Source organism: Salvelinus alpinus, chromosome 17 (assembly GCF_045679555.1).
Source record: "Salvelinus alpinus chromosome 17, SLU_Salpinus.1, whole genome shotgun sequence".
Classification (NCBI taxonomy): domain Eukaryota; kingdom Metazoa; phylum Chordata; class Actinopteri; order Salmoniformes; family Salmonidae; genus Salvelinus; species Salvelinus alpinus.
The window spans coordinates 43590465-43610274 of record NC_092102.1 but is presented as its reverse complement, the minus strand read 5'-3'; the positions used below and the strand labels follow the sequence as shown (position 1 = coordinate 43610274).

At 43.7% G+C, this 19810-nt stretch overlaps 1 protein-coding gene across 9 annotated transcripts in view; it reads left to right on the top strand.

Annotated features, from left to right (window-relative positions):
• The window catches only part of LOC139542995 (protein NDRG3-like), a 60827-nt gene extending 45469 nt beyond the window's left edge, over positions 1-15358 (top strand). For 2 of the 9 annotated variants that reach the window (XM_071349041.1, XM_071349044.1), the window contains 13 exons: positions 2165-2227; positions 2375-2435; positions 3673-3759; positions 3869-3925; positions 4924-5027; positions 5124-5189; positions 5536-5587; positions 5799-5846; positions 6072-6107; positions 6372-6423; positions 6984-7001; positions 10660-10713; positions 13738-15358. In XM_071349041.1, the coding sequence (XP_071205142.1) occupies positions 2165-2227; positions 2375-2435; positions 3673-3759; positions 3869-3925; positions 4924-5027; positions 5124-5189; positions 5536-5587; positions 5799-5846; positions 6072-6107; positions 6372-6423; positions 6984-7001; positions 10660-10713; positions 13738-13907 (868 nt within the window). In that variant the 3' untranslated portion in view covers positions 13908-15358. The remainder of the gene's footprint in view (positions 1-2164; positions 2228-2374; positions 2436-3672; positions 3760-3868; positions 3926-4923; positions 5028-5123; positions 5190-5535; positions 5588-5798; positions 5847-6071; positions 6108-6371; positions 6424-6983; positions 7002-10659; positions 10714-13737) is intronic. The other 7 variants (XM_071349045.1, XM_071349047.1, XM_071349049.1 and 4 more) reach the window with 5 other exon arrangements.
• The last annotated feature ends 4452 nt before the right edge of the window (positions 15359-19810 follow it).

The window sequence follows — 19810 nt, the reverse complement described above, 5'->3', positions numbered from 1 at the left end:
CCAGGTCCCAATACCCTACAAACCTATCTGTCTGTTTGTCCCAGGTCCCAATACCCTACAAACCTATCTGTCTGTTTGTCCCAGGTCCCAATACCCTACAAACCTATCTGTCTGTTTGTCCCAGGTCCCAATACCCTACAAACCTATCTGTCTGTTTGTCCCAGGTCCCAATACCCTACAAACCTATCTGTCTGTTTGTCCCAGGTCCCAATACCCTACAAACCTATCTGTCTGTTTGTCCCAGGTCCCAATACCCTACAAACCTATCTGTCTGTTTGTCCCAGGTCCCAATACCCTACAAACCTATCTGTCTGTTTGTCCCAGGTCCCAATACCCTACAAACCTATCTGTCTGTTTGTCCCAGGTCCCAATACCCTACAAACCTATCTGTCTGTTTGTCCCAGGTCCCAATACCCTACAAACCTATCTGTCTGTTTGTCCCAGGTCCCAGTACCCTACAAACCTATCTGTCTGTTTGTCCCAGGTACCAGTACCCTACAAACCTATCTGTCTGTTTGTCCCAGGTCCCAATACCCTACAAACCTATCTGTCTGTTTGTCCCAGGTCCCAATACCCTACAAACCTATCTGTCTGTTTGTCCCAGGTCCCAGTACCCTACAAACCTATCTGTCTGTTTGTCCCAGGTACCAGTACCCTACAAACCTATCTGTCTGTTTGTCCCAGGTCCCAGTACCCTACAAACCTATCTGTCTGTTTGTCCCAGGTCCCAGTACCCTACAAACCTATCTGTCTGTTTGTCCCAGGTACCAGTACCCTACAAACCTATCTGTCTGTTTGTCCCAGGTCCCAATACCCTACAAACCTATCTGTCTGTTTGTCCCAGGTCACAATACCCTACAAACCTATCTGTCTGTTTGTCCCAGGTCCCAGTACCCTACAAACCTATCTGTCTGTTTGTCCCAGGTCCCAATACCCTACAAACCTATCTGTCTGTTTGTCCCAGGTCCCAGTACCCTACAAACCTATCTGTCTGTTTGTCCCAGGTCCCAGTACCCTACAAACCTATCTGTCTGTTTGTCCCAGGTCCCAATACCCTACAAACCTATCTGTCTGTTTGTCCCAGGTCCCAGTACCCTACAAACCTATCTGTCTGTTTGTCCCAGGTCCCAATACCCTACAAACCTATCTGTCTGTTTGTCCCAGGTACCAATACCCTACAAACCTATCTGTCTGTTTGTCCCAGGTCCCAATACCCTACAAACCTATCTGTCTGTTTGTCCCAGGTCCCAATACCCTACAAACCTATCTGTCTGTTTGTCCCAGGTCCCAATACCCTACAAACCTATCTGTCTGTTTGTCCCAGGTACCAGTACCCTACAAACCTATCTGTCTGTTTGTCCCAGGTCCCAATACCCTACAAACCTATCTGTCTGTTTGTCCCAGGTCCCAATACCCTACAAACCTATCTGTCTGTTTGTCCCAGGTCCCAATACCCTACAAACCTATCTGTCTGTTTGTCCCAGGTCCCAATACCCTACAAACCTATCTGTCTGTTTGTCCCAGGTCCCAATACCCTACAAACCTATCTGTCTGTTTGTCCCAGGTCCCAATACCCTACAAACCTATCTGTCTGTTTGTCCCAGGTCCCAATACCCTACAAACCTATCTGTCTGTTTGTCCCAGGTCCCAATACCCTACAAACCTATCTGTCTGTTTGTCCCAGGTCCCAATACCCTACAAACCTATCTGTCTGTTTGTCCCAGGTACCAATACCCTACAAACCTATCTGTCTGTTTGTCCCAGGTCCCAATACCCTACAAACCTATCTGTCTGTTTGTCCCAGGTCCCAATACCCTACAAACCTATCTGTCTGTTTGTCCCAGGTACCAGTACCCTACAAACCTATCTGTCTGTTTGTCCCAGGTCCCAATACCCTACAAACCTATCTGTCTGTTTGTCCCAGGTCCCAATACCCTACAAACCTATCTGTCTGTTTGTCCCAGGTCCCAATACCCTACAAACCTATCTGTCTGTTTGTCCCAGGTCCCAATACCCTACAAACCTATCTGTCTGTTTGTCCCAGGTACCAATACCCTACAAACCTATCTGTCTGTTTGTCCCAGGTACCAATACCCTACAAACCTATCTGTCTGTTTGTCCCAGGTCCCAATACCCTACAAACCTATCTGTCTGTTTGTCCCAGGTACCAGTACCCTACCATGGATGAGCTGTCTGAGATGCTGCCGTCTGTCATGACTCAGCTGAAGTAAGTTCTCCTGCGGTGTTTCCATCATAGATATAGAACCCTATATTGTCTATGGTTTCCATATCTACCTCTTACACTGTCGTTTAATGACTTTAATTGTTGTTCCATCTTCATGGAGGCTTATATTTTTCTCTCCCCTTTCCCCAGGGTGAACAGTGTGATTGGGATTGGAGTTGGAGCTGGAGCCTACATCCTGTCCAGACTGGCTGTAAGTCCCCATTCCTCCTAGTTCTCCATATACCACATGAACTCCTGCTCACCCTGCTTGTTTCCAAACATATAACAGGATCATTTGTTAAGACAAAGGTCTTTAAGGGATAATTCGAGATTTTGGCAATGATGACCTTTATCTGTTTCCCCAGAGTCAAATGAACGTGTGGATGCCATTTTTATGTCTCTGTGTCCAGTATGAAGGAAGTTCGAGCTAGTTTCGCGAGACAGTGCTAGCTAGCGTAATGACTGGATATCTATGGTATCTGCTAGCATCTGCACTACTCAGTCTGTCCTCTGTCTTCAATAATAACTGGGCTGAACAAGGATGAACAGAGCACTCTATCTCCACTAACAAAATAGGTTTACTACTTCTTCAACATAGATAAGGTATACTTTCACAAACTCTCTCTTTCCCCCTCTTGTTGTTGTGTACATTCCTCTCTCATGCGGTCTGTGTGTATCTAACCTAATGTAGCCGGTGTAAAACTGTATCCATCTCGGTCCGAGCCAGAAAAAACAGACGCAATGGAATATGGTCATTGCAGTTAATTACCACAGCGCAGTGTCCCACGTAGTTCTGGACATGAAGGATTAGATTTCTCTCTAGAGAAACGGCGCGTTGGGCTCACATTTTTTTTATTTTATACTGAATAAAAATATAAACGCAACATATAAAGTGTTGTTTCATGAGCTGAAGTAAAAGATCCCAGAATTTTCCAGACCATTCCAAAAAGCTTAGTTGTCTCCAATTTTGTGCAGAAATTGTGCAATTTTATGCATTTCTCCTTTGCCAATATAATCCATCCACCTGACAGGTGTGGTATATCAAGAAGCTGATTAAACAGCATGGTTATTACACAGATGCACCTTGTGCTGGGGACAGTAAAAGGCCACTCTAAAATATGTGGTTGTCACACAAGACTTCGCCAAAGATGTCTTAAGTTTTTGAGGAAGCGTGCAATTGGCATGCTGGCAGCAGGACTGTCCACCAGTCCTGCGTGCGGCAGGTAGCCTAGCGGTTAAAACTGTTGGACCAGTAACCGAGAGGTCGCTGGTTCGAATCCCCGAAACCGACTAGGGGGGAAATCTGTCTGTGCCATTGAGAAAGGCACTTAACCCTACATTTGTGTGCTGCCCTGCTTCCTCTGCTGCTGGGCCCTGTCTGTGACTCCTTTGGTCCTCTATGTTCCACACAGTACGGTCAGTACAGTAACCCCCTATCCTCTCTCCAGCTCAATGAGCCGGCCCTGGTCGAAGGTCTGGTCCTCATCAATGTGGACCCCTGTGCAAAGGGCTGGATGGACTGGGCTGCCTCCAAGGTAAGAACGTGCACACACACACACACACACATTTCTATGCTAACTCTGTACATTTTAGAGTCACACTAGATTGGCACGTTGGAACATAATTATTTGTTCTTTGTTTTAGATGTCCGGCTGGACCAGCAACCTGGTGGACATAGTGATGTCCCACCACTTCAGTGATGTGAGTCAGAGGGCTGTCTGGAGGGGTGGGAGACTGAGATGGGACAGAGGGCTGTCTGGAGGGGTGGGAGACTGGGATGGGACAGAGGGCTGTCTGGAGGGGTGGGAGACTGGGATGGGACAGAGGGCTGTCTGGAGGGGTGGGAGACTGGGATGGGACAGAGGGCTGTCTGGAGGGGTGGGAGACTGGGATGGGACAGAGGGCTGTCTGGAGGGGTGGGAGACTGGGATGGGACAGAGGGCTGTCTGGAGGGGTGGGAGACTGGGATGGGACAGAGGGCTGTCTGGAGGGGTGGGAGACTGGGATGGGACAGAGGGCTGTCTGGAGGGGTGGGAGACTGGGATGGGACAGAGGGCTGTCTGGAGGGGTGGGAGACTGGGATGGGACAGAGGGCTGTCTGGAGGGGTGGGAGACTGGGATGGGACAGAGGGCTGTCTGGAGGGGTGGGAGACTGGGATGGGACAGAGGGCTGTCTGGAGGGGTGGGAGACTGGGATGGGACAGAGGGCTGTCTGGAGGGGTGGGAGACTGGGATGGGACAGAGGGCTGTCTGGAGGGGTGGGAGACTGGGATGGGACAGAGGGCTGTCTGGAGGGGTGGGAGACTGGGATGGGACAGAGGGCTGTCTGGAGGGGTGGGAGACTGGGATGGGACAGAGGGCTGTCTGGAGGGGTGGGAGACTGGGATGGGACAGAGGGCTGTCTGGAGGGGTGGGAGACTGGGATGGGACAGAGGGCTGTCTGGAGGGGTGGGAGACTGGGATGGGACAGAGGGCTGTCTGGAGGGGTGGGAGACTGGGATGGGAAAGAGGGAAAGGGCCATGCAGACATTTCTGACGTGCAAACTGATATTTAATTTCAGGATAAGTTAATGGTTTAGTTAAGGATCCGTTTTTGGCGAGTCAGTTTGAAAGGTCTTGATAACTCTGTCCAGGGGCAGAGCATACTGGCTGAATACTGTGGGTGGTTGAAAGTGATTTAACAATCTTTGCCCCCTCAGGATGAGCTGTCTGACAACCAGGAGATCACCCAGACGTATCGGCTGCACATCGCCCAGGATATCAACCAGGAAAACCTGGCCCTCTTCTGCAATGCCTACAACAGGTACAGTACTGTACATAGAACCCCAAGAGTAACTGCCTGTACATTTTGGGTAGAAATGATAGATGGGTTGATTGGTTCATCTATTTGTTATGACAGCCGTCGGGACTTGGAGATTGAGAGGCCTGTCACCGGTCTGACTGACAACACGGTGAACACACTGACGTATGTAAACATGCTGCAGACGGTATTACTGCAGCTCTGTCTTATTGCCTATGGACTGTATGTTTTGTATGTGAGTTGTTGTTTTTTATAAATTGACTGGTTCGAGCCCTGAAGGCTGATTGGCTGACAGCTGTGGTATATCAGACCATATACCACAGGTATAAAAAAACATGTATTTTTACTGCTATAATTACGTTAGTAACCAGTTTATATAGCAATAAGGCACCTCGGGCGGTTTGTGGTATCTGACCAATATACCACGGCTAAGGACTGTGTCCAGGCACTCTGCGTTGCGTTGTGCATTAAGAACAGCCCTTAACCGGTTTTCCCTCCTGTCTCCATCCAGATGCACTTCTCTGCTGGTGGTTGGTGACACGTCCCCGGCTGTCGATGCAGTGGTGGGTGCACACTTTATCTCCATGGCAACACAGTAGCGAATAAGCCAGAGGGTCTGATTCCAATACAAAGTATCAACCCCCCTCAGGGACAGTGTGTTCAGTCTATAGAGACGGGGGTTGAGGTCACTAGACGTTTCTGAATAGGAGAGGCCAGACTGAACCCTGTCTAAACTGTTGTTGTATCTCATCTATCTTCTTTTCCTGTTTACAGGTTGAATGCAACTCGAGGTTAAATCCAACCAAAACAACCCTTCTTAAGGTGTGTTCAGTTACTCTGTTGTTGTTAGAAATAGGAGTGGTAATGCTATGGTGTCCCTGCTGTTCTGCTCTTTAGTAATGCACATGATCTGACTGGTACGCTAGAGGAGGTTCAGCATTCTTCCATGTGTTCATAGACCAGTGAATGTTAAGGTGTTTTGACTAACGGCATGGTCCTGTCTGTGAGATTCTCCACTCTGGTCATGCTCTGGTTACTTCCCTATAGATGCAAGACTGTGGCGGGCTTCCTCAGGTCATCCAGGTGAGTCATGAACTAGTTTTGTGTTTGGCTTAAACTACACTTAAGTGGTCCTCTGTAACTCAGTTGGTTAGAGAATGGCGCTTGCAATGCCAGGACCGTGAGTTTGATTCCCGGCACCACCCGTACGTAAAATGTATTACTGTAAGTCGCTTTGGATGAAAGCTTCTGATTTATATATGCCATTTAGCAATCTCAACTGTTACTTAATTCAGTTTTATTTCAAATGGCTCCGTTTAACGGATGTTTTCTGTTTGTGTCTTACAGCCGGGTAAACTCGCGGAGGCCTTCAAATACTTTGTCCAGGGAATGGGTTACAGTGAGTACTGCTCTCTTTCCTTCTCCTTCAGTCGTCTCTGGTGTCAGACTTGGGTTTTTTCATGTCCTGGTTGTATCAGTCTGTTCCATGTCCTGTTTACTGAAGTCCACCTCTATCTCAGAATGAGACCTCAGTCCAACTGATATCCCATAGAACGTGACCATTTCAGGCAGCAGCCCTCCCATGTGGGCATCACACACAGACACACACAGAAGACACTCTTATCCAGAGTGACTTACAGTTGAGTGCCATGCTCAAGGGCACATCGACAGATTTGTCACCTAGTCGGCTCAGGGATTCGAACCAGCGACCTTTTGGTTACTAGCCCAACGGTCTTAACCGCTAGGCTAGCAGCCACACACATTTGTGCCCTAAACTAAGGCTAATGTAGCATTCATGTAGCACTTCAAGAATAGAGCGGAACCCCAGTATCTACAAGACAACTTGTACTGGATGTCCAAGGATGACATTACTGACAGCCAATTGTTGCATACAAACCATTACTGGTAACTGACGAGGGAACTAACCTCAAGCTAACCTTGTTTCTTGTCTGTTTGCAGTGACTCTTAACAACGGGTGTAAGTAGTGTGATGCTGAGTAAATAAATTACATGCAGCATGGTCTTCCCTTGAACATGCACTACATTGACAAAAGTATGTGGACACCCCTTCAAATTAGCGTATTTGGCTATTTCAGCCATACACGTTGCTGACGGGTGTATAAAATCGAGCACACAGACATGCAATCTCCATAGACAAACAGTCGGTAGAAGACCTCAGTGATCTTCGACGTGGCACGTCAAAGGATGCCACCTTTCCAAAAAGTCAGTTCGTCACATTTCTGTCCTGCTAGAGCTGCCCCGGTCAACTGTAAGTACTGTTATTGTGAAGTGGAAACGTTTAGGAGCAACAAAGGCTCAGCCGCAAAGTGGTAGGCCACACAAGCTCACAGAACGGATCCGCCAAGTGCTGAAGCATGTAGCGTGTAAAATCGTCTGCCTTCGGTTGCAACACTAACTACAGACTTCCAATCTGCCTCTGGAAGCAACATCAGCACAAGAACTGTTCGTCGGGAGCTTCATGAAATGGGTTTCCATGGTCGAGCAGCTGCACACAAGCCTAAGATCACCATGCGCAATGCCAAGCATCGGCTGGAGTGGTGTAAAGCTCAACGCCATTGGACTCTGGAGCACTGGAAACACATTCTCTGGCAGTCCGACGGACGAATCTGGGTTTGGCGAATGCCAGGAGAACACTACCTACCTAAATGTGTAGTGCCAACTGTGAAGTTTGGTGGAGGAGGAATAATGGTCTGGGGCTGTTTTTCATGGTTCAGGCTAGGCCCCTTAGTTCCAGTGAAGGGAAATCTTAATGCTACAGCATACAATGACAATTAGACCAGGGATCATAAACTAGATCCAGCCATGGGCCGATTTTATTTCTTGAGTGGATGATCGGGGGACCGGAACATAATTACTAATCATTTGTAGACTTTAAATTGACCGCAAGAAGATCAAACATATATATTTGACTAAAACAATCATTTCAAACCTTGCTTACTTTTTGTATACAATCACATGTCTCTCTATTGTGCTTAGGAATACTTGGAAACAGATTTTTTAAATTAATATCACTTGGAAATTATTTCCTGGTGTTTTTACAGTATTTTATGTCCAACAATAAAAAAATTACACCAGAAAACTTGGGGGTCAAATAAAAACACAGCGGGCCAAATTTGGGCAACAGTTTGGGGAAGGCCCTTTCCTGGTTCAGCATGACAAAGCCCCTGTGCACAAAGCGAAGTCCATACAGAAATGATTTGTCAAGATCGGTGTGGAAGAACTTGACTGGCCTGCACAGAGCCCTGACCTCAACCCCATCGAACGCTGAATGCGAGCCAGGCCTAATCGCCCAACATCAGTGCCCGACCTCACTAATACTCGTGGCTGAATGGAAGCAAGTCCCTGCAGCAATGTTCCAACATCTAGTGGAAAGCCTTCCCAGATGAGTGGATGCTGTTATAGCAGCAAAGGGGGACCAACTCCATGTTAATGCCCATGATTTAGGAATTAGATGTTCGATGAGCACATACTTTTGGCAATGTAATATACCTTGGTGTGTGGGTTGATCTGTAACACACACCTGACAATGGTTCCTTCCCCCAGGTCTTAAGATGCAGTGCCCTAAACAGGGAGCGTGTTTACAGGCCTACCTTTTAAAGCTGTGGTTCATTTAGGCCTGCTGAGAGCTGATCTGGCTTGTGGAATGATCATCGTAATAGAAACAGACCACGTATTGGGCACTGTATCTTAGAACGGCCAAATTCCATTCGCTGTCTTTGATCACTTTTTTTTTCTCTGCGCTTCAAAATGTTTATTTTGTTCATATAAACATTTAAAGGTTTGAGTTGCTAATTCAGAGTGGAAAATGGAAGGTGTTAGTGAGGTCAGAGTAAAAGCTGCTTGATTATTACAATAGTCTCAATTAGTTTTTGTTGTTCTCCCTCTGGAATCTTCATCTGAACATTAAGCCTTCTGTACCTGTGTAAACCTCACTGGCAAAACCCTGCATCCCCTTCCACACCTCGTCTGGCTTGCCCTCACCATCCTCACCCCTGGCCCTCTCCCCATCACCCCTGGCCTTCACCTACCCTCCCCTGGTCCTCACTCCTCCAGTGAGGGCTGACTGAGGCTCCAGTGGTTCTCCAGGTATGGTAATGTCAGTGGCAGATTAGTGTTCTCATTAAAGGCTGCTCTTAAGCCTCACATGGTGCTGCTGGAGGGTAATGTTAGGAGAGCAGGGCCTCAGAGAACCATGCTGCCTCCGCACAGCACTGTGGGAAGGAAGATTTGTCGTTGCCTTATTCCAAATCCTACCCACTGAGGGTGACCCTTGATGTTTTGTCTGCAACAAGTGACTACAGGGGCGCTCCAGGGGCTGGCCCGGGGTTCGTTTTGGATTGAGTGGTGGTTTATCCCACGCCCCCTCATTCTTCCACCTCTTGGAGGTCTGTTTTCCTGCTTGAAGAGTTATTCTGGATACCCATCCTACTTATTGAAATGAACTAGATACAGTATAGCTTGAAAAACTATTTTCACTCATCAAACCCTGATAGCCCTCCTTTCTGTTGTTTTTCTTGTGAACCCTGTCTCTGTTGAGGTGTTAAGTATGGTGGTTTCCTCGCCGTCTTAGCTTTCACATCACACACGTTATGCTCTTCGCCCACACCAAGCAATAGCACGTTTCAGAAAGTACCTCCCCTTTCTGAGAATACCGAAACAGTTGAGGACATTGTGAGCTTTCACAAACACAATTGTGGCATACTGTAGGAGGTTTGTAACTCTGTAGTGTTCGGGCTGCGCCTTCTGCCAGGTGGATCATCCCAGAAGATCAGCATTGTGTTGAAAGGAAAGCAGTAAGCTAGCAGGAGATTGGTTTGAGTGTGAATAGATGAGCAGTAGAGCTGGGACGATAAACTGAAAATGATCGACACCGACCGTACCACAACCAATTTACTGATACCGATAATCCCAATAAATAGCCTACTAGAGAAATGTGAAGTTTAAAGGAAATAAGTTTGCTAATATGGGCTAATGGTACAATTGATTGATAGTACAACATTCAAAATAGTAGTAGTAGTGCTAATGGTATGGTAATATATAAAAGAAGGCTAACAAGTGTACATGAATGTTATAAACGTATCGTTCTATTTATGGTTATCGTGATAATTCAGTCAATTTATCGTTCTATGGATTTGTGTCCATATCGCCGAGCTTTACTGAACAGTCAAGTGCTCGTCGAGGCCCTGTTTGAATGGTTACTTTAGCGCGGAAGACTGTAGTTCAGTGGGGAAATGATTGCAGTCGGGGGACGACGACACATTAAACTAACTGAACTGGATCAGACAATGTACTCATGAAGCACATCTTGGCTCAAAGTTCTCTTCAGGTAATCTCAGGGCCACAGGTGACATTGCCTTTAGATTGGCAGAACAGTAAGAAAGCTTTCTGGCTATTTTCACAACTGTCAGATATTTACTGAAAATTCATGTAAACGTAGATAGTGCTAGAATGAACTGTACACAGTGCTGCTTCAAGTCTCTCCTAGGTAAAGCTGTAGGACACAATGTTTGTTTCCAGATCTTTTGTGAAAGACAGAGCATTAATCTGACAGTCTCTCTGTACCCCTCCTTTATTTCTTCCCTCCTTCCTTTCTGCCCGTCCGTCAATGCTAACAGTCCCTCATGTACTGCTTAGCCACGTAAGCAGTGAATCAGGTACCAGGGCCATAGGTAACAGCCTTGGCTGCACCAGCCTGCCCTCTCTACCTACAGTACGCTATCCTCCCAACCCTGTTTGCCCATCGCTGGTAGTCACTTTTTAGCCATCCTCTCAAGTCTGAGATTTGAAGCATGTGGTCAACTTTATTATTTTTTAAAGATTCCTTTGTCTCTCTAAATGTGTGGTTTGAGAGGGCGTGGATGTTTTATGTGATGTCTATCAGGTAACATGGTTGTCTTATGTCTGTCTGTTCTTGTCTTTGTTATTTTTCTCTTCTGAACAGATGGCCCTCAAATCTCTTGTGCATGCTGCATAATCATATTGGCCTTTCCTATTTATTCATTTTTTCTCCAACAGTAAAAATGAATTGGAACTTGACCTGATCAGGCAATCTCTTTTTCTTTATGGGAGAATAATGAACACAGTGAGGGATTCTGCTCAGACATTTCAGACCCCAACCACTTTAATGAGATGCATATGCAGGACCAGTCAAAAGTTTGGACACACCTACTCATTCCAGGGTTTTTCTTAATTTTTTACTATTTTTTACATTGTAGAATATTAGTGACGACATCAAAACTATGAAATAACACATTTATTTATTGTATTTAACCTTTATTTAACTAGGCAAGTCAGTTAAGAACAAATTCTTATTTACAATGACGGACGACGCTGGGCCAATTGTGCGCCGCCCTATGGGACTCCCAATCACGGCCGGTTGTGATACAGCCTGGAATCGAGCCAGGGTCTGTAGTGACGCCTCTAGCACTGAGATGCAGTGCCTTAGACCGCTGTGCCACTCAGGAGCCCACACATGGAATCATGTAGTAAGCAAAAAAGTGTTAAACAAATCCAAATATTAAATTTTTGAGATTCTTCAAAGTAGCCACCCTTTGCCTCAAATTAGCCACCCTTTGCCTTGATGACAGCTTTGCACACTCTTGGCATTCTCTCAACCAGCTTCATGAAGAGGTCACCTGGAATGCATTTCAATTAACAGATGTGTCTTGTTAAAAGTTAATTTGTGGAATTTCTTTCTTAATGTGTTTGAGCCAATCTGTTGTGTTGTGACAATGTAGGGGTGGTATACATAAGATATCCCTATTTGGTAAAAGACCAAGTCCATATAATGGCAAGAACAGCTCAAATAAGCAAAGAGAAAAAACAGTCCCTCATTACTTTAAGACATGAAGGTCGAGAGAATGCCAAGAGTGTGCAAAGCTGTCATCAAGGCAAAGGGGTGGCTACTTTGAAGAATCTCAAATATAAAATATATTTTGATTTGTTTAACACTTTTTTTGGTTACTACATGATTCCATATGTGTTATATCATAGTTTTGATGTCTTCACTGTTATTCTACAATGTAGAAAATAGTAAAAAAAATAAAAACCCTTGAATGTCCAGAACTTTTTGACATACGGTGAAATTTCCAGTATTCCTGCTTCACTGATATCAATCTCCTGGACCCTGACTAGAAGGCAGTGTAGCTAGCACGAGCTGAACACTACAAGGTGATCAGGTTATTAACTGTTTAGAGATTTCATTATTCTCCCTGGGCTGCAGTCCACCCCATCTTAAATTGGGAATGTTGATGCAATAATGATTGTGGTATGATTACCAGGGGCCTCATTTACAAACATTGCGTATGCACAGAATATGCCCCAAAACATTTATAAAAACTGAACTTATCCTCCTGCAAACTTCAGACCATGAGTACGCACACTTTCTAGTGGTTGAAGTATTGCATTGCAAGAAGGCAAAAGTAGCCTAGTAGCCTTGTGCAAATGGGGGATATACTGTATGATGACTTATACATAACTAAAAAAAACAGGTAACGAAATATAATAAGATGCAATCATTTGCTGTTAGTGAGAAGAGAATCTATGTTTGTTATCTTTGCATTCTAAAATAATTAGAAGTCACCTTTTCTGACTGATGGTTTCATACTCACAAAATAGCCTACAGGCCAACAACAAGTTAGTAAAGGCTACCATTCATCCCAGCTCTCATTTAATTGGACCCACTTCACAGTAGTAAGTAGGTAAGTTATTGAGATTTAAAGTGTTTTGCTCTCTGCGATCCAAAGGGCAGTTTAATGGTAGAACAGACGGTTCACCTTTTCCATTGACGTTTGTAGGCTATTTTTGAATACTGTAATGTAACATTTCTCCTGTAGCCTAGACAATTTATAAACATAATACATGTATCATAACCAATTGCACCTCTTCTGGCCGTGATGCGCTCATATTGCTGAAGTAGCCATACAACAAATTACCGTACGCATCTCTCATTTAATTGGGCCTATTAGATAGGCTATTATAATTTCTAGTTTTTGCTATATGCATCCAACAGGGAGCGTGGTTTCTAATGTACAGTAGAATTGAAGTGTGTGCTACCACTGTATGTAGGCATACTGTAGGTTTTATTCCAGAGTAAACAATGTTTCAGAATTCACGGGCAGTGCAGCATGTTTCGGAGAAAGTAAATGAAAAACTTTATTGAATTCAAACGATCTGTTTTCCAGGTCCACAAAAATGTGCAATTGTTTTTGTGTTTCAGAAACGGTCAAATATAGCATATGTCACACACAAAAAACACATTCCGCCAACATCTCCAAAGACATTTGATCGCCGTTGCTATTTCCTTCAGATGTCTTGGCTTAATTCCAATACTTCCGAAGTATTCAGGAAAGAATGGCGTTATTGTCACCTTCAAGGGTGAATGAAGGGCGTTATAATCCTGGTTCACAGTTTTACAACCGGTCTGATTTATAATGTGAAACGTGTATGTATGGCATGCGCCAAGTTTATACATCTACATTTTTCCATACGTGTGTAGTGTTTTCAGAAATGGCTCATGCAGATATTTAGTGTAAAATTCACACAACGGTTATAAATGAGGCCCCAGCATCCTACCCCTAGCCACGTTCTCTAAAGCAAACTACCCCTCCCACAAAACATTCAACACACACTAAGCAAATATCCTCATACGTGACTTCTTAACCTAAATGTTCTCCTCTCTCTCTCGTCTGTAGTGCCCACGGCCAGTATGACCCGCCTGGTGCGTTCTCGTACCCACTCTACCTCCAGCATGGGCTCTGTGGAGGGGAGTCGCAGCCGCACCCACACACAGCTAGAGGGCGCCACAGCTGCCGGCCCGGGTGTCGAACAGGCCAGGCCACAGACCATGGAGGTTTCCTGTTAAAGAACCCTGCCCAGAAAACCACCACCTCTCCCTTCCTCTCTCTCTCTCCCTCTCTTTTTCCTTTCCCAGGCTCAAGGTCAGAGAGGATTGGAATCCTGAGGGGGTGTCTGAAACGTGTTCTGAAAGATAATTTATGAAGACAGAAGCAGTCAGGTTCTCTGCTGTGTTCTCTCACCATTTCCTGTTGTCTGTCTATCATGCCTGTCTGTGCATGACTGCTGTGGTAGGGCAACCTGAAAGTCAGTAAGCAGGCGGACGATGCTGCTTGTCTGGTTTTCCTTTTGCTGTCTACCAGCTCTCCCCATTAAAAGAGGAAGAGGTTGTTTTTTAATCCTTGAGATATGAGATATATTTGTATTTATAACTATTTTGGGTCAGTGTGTCAGTTTTAAAGATAACAGATGGAAAGGCATCAGGAGTTTTCTCTTGTAAAGTACTCTATACGGAGTAATGTTGCCCCTCTTTCTGTCTCCCTCTGGGGTCTTCCTCACCTTGCTAACTGGTAAGATCAGACCAAGTCACACCGCCCCTCCTTAGTGGTTCATCCTTAATCAGTCTCATGACACACCATTTTTTCTTCTTTTTTATTGTTGTTTTTATGTTGTGATTTGTGAAAAAAATACCTTTTGCTTTCCTGGATTGCAATACGATGTGATAAACTTGCTCCTGCTCTGTACCTTTATACCAAGAATATCTGACAGAATGACCCTCTAGTAGATGAAACGTAATGGACGTGTCTGTAGAATTGCTTTTGTCTAGATGTATCTAGAAATAGTTGTCTTGTTTGATATTTTCTTTATCGAGTGAGTTATTTGAAATGGCAGGCCCTGGGTGTTTGATCCCCCCCCCACATTTATTATTGACGGGCAGAGAAAAGAACCAACCCACAGGGCACAGACGCCACTTCAGTGTGTGTCCCATGTTGGTTCAACGTAATGATGTGGAAACAACATTGATTCGACCAGTGTGTGCCCAGTGGGAACATTTACTGTAGTTTATTGAAAATTCCAGTCAAAAACGGAGAGTACCTAAACTAGCCCCAGCTTAGAGGTGAGTAAATGTCTGCGAATTGAGGTACAGATAACATTACTGCCTCTTTCATCAAATAAAACACAAATATATTAACTTCCTATTTTCTACTAACTGGAAGCAATGTATGTTTCCCTCCTGATGAAATAAAGACGGGGTGAAAAGGTCAACGGGTCAGATGCCTGAGGGACTGTGGATTGTGTAATAAATGTTTTGATTTAGTTTGTTAATAATGTTATTAGTTGTTAGTTTTCTCTGTGGTTTTCCTGCATTTCTCTCTGATTGTACTACAGCTTGGGTGAGCAAGTGGTGGTGATGCATTGTACTCTGCCCGCATAGTATACGGGGTGCTGTAAGTCATACTGTCTGCTGACTATATCAATTTGTACTGATTATAAAATAAAGCTAGAAGCTGTACATGACTGGACTTTTCATCTTATCCTTCTGTCACTGGCATGTCTGTTTTCTTACTTGGTCAACTAGCCTGATTATAATAGTGGTCCTTTGTAGCTCTGTTGGTAGAGCATGGTGCTTGTAATGTCAGGGGAGTGACTTCCATACCTGGGACCATCCATGCATAAACTGGATGCACCCATGACTAAGTTTGGATAAAAATGTCTGATAAATGGTATACATTTATTATTATTAGGTTCTGCATCAACAGTTTCTCTTTCTATGTCAGTCACTGACACAATCAATTAGCCATGTCCGCTAATTTGGTATGTTTATCTCGCCAACTATCTAAACCAGTGGTATGTTTATCTAGCCAACTATCTAAACCAGTGGTATGTTTATCTAGCCAACTATCTAAACCAGTGGTATGTTTATCTAGCCAACTATCTAAACCAGTGGTATGTTTATCTCGCCAACTATCTAAACCAGTGGTATGTTTATCTCGCCAACTATCTAAACCAGTGGTATGTTTATCTAGCCAACTATCTAAACCAGTGGTATGTTTATCTCGCCAACTATCTAAACCAGTGGTATGTTTATCTAGCCAACTATCTAAACCAGTGGTATGTTTATCTAGCCAACTATCTAAACCAGTGGTATGTTTATCTCGCCAACTATCTAAACCAGTGGTATGTTTATCTCGCCAACTATCTAAACCAGTGGTATGTTTATCTAGCCAACTATCTAAACCAGTGGTATGTTTATCTAGCCAACTATCTAAACCAGTGGTATGTTTATCTCGCCAACTATCTAAACCAGTGGTATGTTTATCTCGCCAACTATCTAAACCAGTGGTATGTTTATCTCGCCAACTATCTAAACCAGTGGTATGTTTATCTAGCCAACTATCTAAACCAGTGGTATGTTTATCTAGCCAACTATCTAAACCAGTGGTATGTTTATCTAGCCAACTATCTAAACCAGTGGTATGTTTATCTAGCCAACTATCTAAACCAGTGGTATGTTTATCTCGCCAACTATCTAAACCAGTGGTATGTTTATCTAGCCAACTATCTAAACCAGTGGTATGTTTATCTAGCCAACTATCTAAACCAGTGGTATGTTTATCTCTCCAACTATCTAAACCAGTGGTATGTTTATCTCGCCAACTATCTAAACCAGTGGTATGTTTATCTCGCCAACTATCTAAACCAGTGGTATGTTTATCTAGCCAACTATCTAAACCAGTGGTATGTTTATCTAGCCAACTATCTAAACCAGTGGTATGTTTATCTAGCCAACTATCTAAACCAGTGGTATGTTTATCTCGCCAACTATCTAAACCAGTGGTATGTTTATCTCGCCAACTATCTAAACCAGTGGTATGTTTATCTCGCCAACTATCTAAACCAGTGGTATGTTTATCTAGCCAACTATCTAAACCAGTGGTATGTTTATCTAGCCAACTATCTAAACCAGTGGTATGTTTATCTAGCCAACTATCTAAACCAGTGGTATGTTTATCTAGCCAACTATCTAAACCAGTGGTATGTTTATCTAGCCAACTATCTAAACCAGTGGTATGTTTATCTAGCCAACTATCTAAACCAGTGGCATGTTTATCTAGCCAACTATCTAAACCAGTGGTATGTTTATCTAGCCAACTATCTAAACCAGTGGTATGTTTATCTAGCCAACTATCTAAACCAGTGGTATGTTTATCTAGCCAACTATCTAAACCAGTGGTATGTTTATCTAGCCAACTATCTAAACCAGTGGTATGTTTATCTAGCCAACTATCTAAACCAGTGGTATGTTTATCTAGCCAACTATCTAAACCAGTGGTATGTTTATCTAGCCAACTATCTAAACCAGTGGTATGTTTATCTAGCCAACTATCTAAACCAGTGGTATGTTTATCTAGCCAACTATCTAAACCAGTGGTATGTTTATCTAGCCAACTATCTAAACCAGTGGTATGTTTATCTAGCCAACTATCTAAACCAGTGGTATGTTTATCTAGCCAACTATCTAAACCAGTGGCATGTTTATCTAGCCAACTATCTAAACCAGTGGCATGTTTATCTAGCCAACTATCTAAACCAGTGGTATGTTTATCTAGCCAACTATCTAAACCAGTGGTATGTTTATCTAGCCAACTATCTAAACCAGTGGTGGTCGGTGCCGTTTAAAATGAGGGAGGATGTTTATTTTTATTTTTTTAATGAGCACGGCCTTATTTCTATTACAGCATGTTGGATTATTGTCATTCATATTCCATTCATCCAGCTCAATGTAACATCCATAGGTTTAGGCTACTACATAATACTCAAATCGGCGCAATGAATATCCCCCTGATCACACGCAAACACATTTTACTTTCATACCAGACACACACAAACAGCTCGTTGTATATATAATTCCTTTTCGCATCTATCCACTCTCCTCTCACATGCTCCCCTTGCTTGTGGACTTCAGTGAAGAACACATCAGCTGTCTGTGACCAGGTGGGAAAATAACTTTCCAAGCTAAACCTTCATATCATGACTGCTAACTGCTACACACAGCTTACATCATTGTCACGTCATAGTTAACATAGGCATAGCTACTAGAACTAAGGCACCGTGTAGTCCGGCAAGCAGTTTAGCAGTTACACCTGCGGGCCCCAGAGGCAATGAATTAATAAAGCCAAAAGCTTACCTTGACTTGGAAGAGTTCCAGTATTGGATAGCAATAGCCAGCTAGCTAACATAGCATCTGTTGGAGCCGGGTGTTTGAGTAGGCTAAACTAGCTAGCTGCATTGGACACTAGCTAAGTAAGTGAAAATTGGAACAAAAAATCTAAGAAATATAGCTAGATCTCTCTTGCTTCTTTAATTTTGGAAGAAGTTAATTTGTTCAAAACTGTTCAACTATTGTATTTCTCTGAGTCAACTACCGCATGTTATGCACTGCAGTGCTAGCTAGCTGTAGCTAATGCTTTCAGTGCTAGATTCATTGTCTGATCCTTTGATTGGGTGGACAACATGTCAGTTCATGCTGCAAGAGCTCTGATAGGCTAGAGGACGTCCTCTGGAAGATGTCATAATTACTGTGGAAGTCTATGGAAGGGGGTGCGAACCATGAGCCTCCTAGGTTTTGTATTGAAGTCAATGTACCCAGAGGAGGACAGAAGCTAGCTGTCCTCCGGCTACACCATGGTGCTACTCTAGAGAGTGCTGTTGAGGCTACTATAGACCTTCATTGCAAAACAGTGTGTTTTAATACATTTTTTGGTAACAAACATATTTAGTATAGTTTTATCTAAAAATAATGTTTTTTAATGTTTCACTTTTTATTTTTATGAAATTCACTAAGGAGGATAGTCCTCCCCTTCCTCCACTGAAGAGCCTCCACTGATCTAAACTTGTAGACCTCATGGCCCGAATGACTGGGCACGTGCCAGACCAGACTATCGCATTTGGGGCCCCGGGACACCAACCTCTGGAGAGTTGGTGCTGCATTTCAACACATTTTGCCATAGTGCAGAGTAAAATGTGCAGCTTTATAATGCTACTGTACACATTTTGTCATGAGGCAGATCATTATTTTGCTGTTTTATAGCTCATCTCATGCTTTTAACATTTTGCCATGAGAAAATGCTAGTCACTCTCACTCATATTATATTGTCATGGCAAAATGTGTAGAATGCCAGGAAATTTGTTTTAAAACTGCAAACATTTCTCTACACCCCATGGCAAAATGGGTATAATTGCAGGAAATTCTTTTTAAAACATAGATTTTCTCTACACCATCAAGATGCGGTGCCAGTAGAAAAATCTTGTTTAGGGCCCCTAAAAGGCTAGGACCAGCCCTGGCTACTGGTATAATACAGTTAGTTCAGAGGGTTCATTAGTTTAACTGCACAAATGGATTGATTGCACAAATCAGTGTGGGTATAAATGTGGGTATGCAGAGAACCATGAGCCCATGTCTCTTGATAATGAGTACAAAAGGGTTATGAAGAGAAAAATAATTGCTCAACACTTTTACCCAATCAACAGCATTTACCTGAATGACGAAGAATATGAAGCTCTATTCTGGGGAAAAACCATTGTGACCTCACTCCACACCAGTGTATGTATGCCACCGCTCATGCAGATGCTGCAAAAACAGAACATTTGCACAGACCAAATGCATCTCATTGCTACAGCTGATGACTCATTGATCAAGTCACTGATGTCAAAGGTCTGTCTGTTCCAATTACTACAGCCCCATGTTCAGTAGATATTGTTGAACAAAATCTTTCTTCCTTTCTCTTTGTGCATCACTTTTTCTTTGTCTTCCCTCACTCTTCTCCATTTCCCTCTCTTCACTCTGATGTCTGAATTGTGGTGTGTAAAAGTTTCAGGCCTCATTGAAACAGGAAGCAGTGTGTGTGAGGTGAATATAAAAAAAAAAGCCCTCCTGTCACATCTCTCCACTCAGATGTACTATAGATC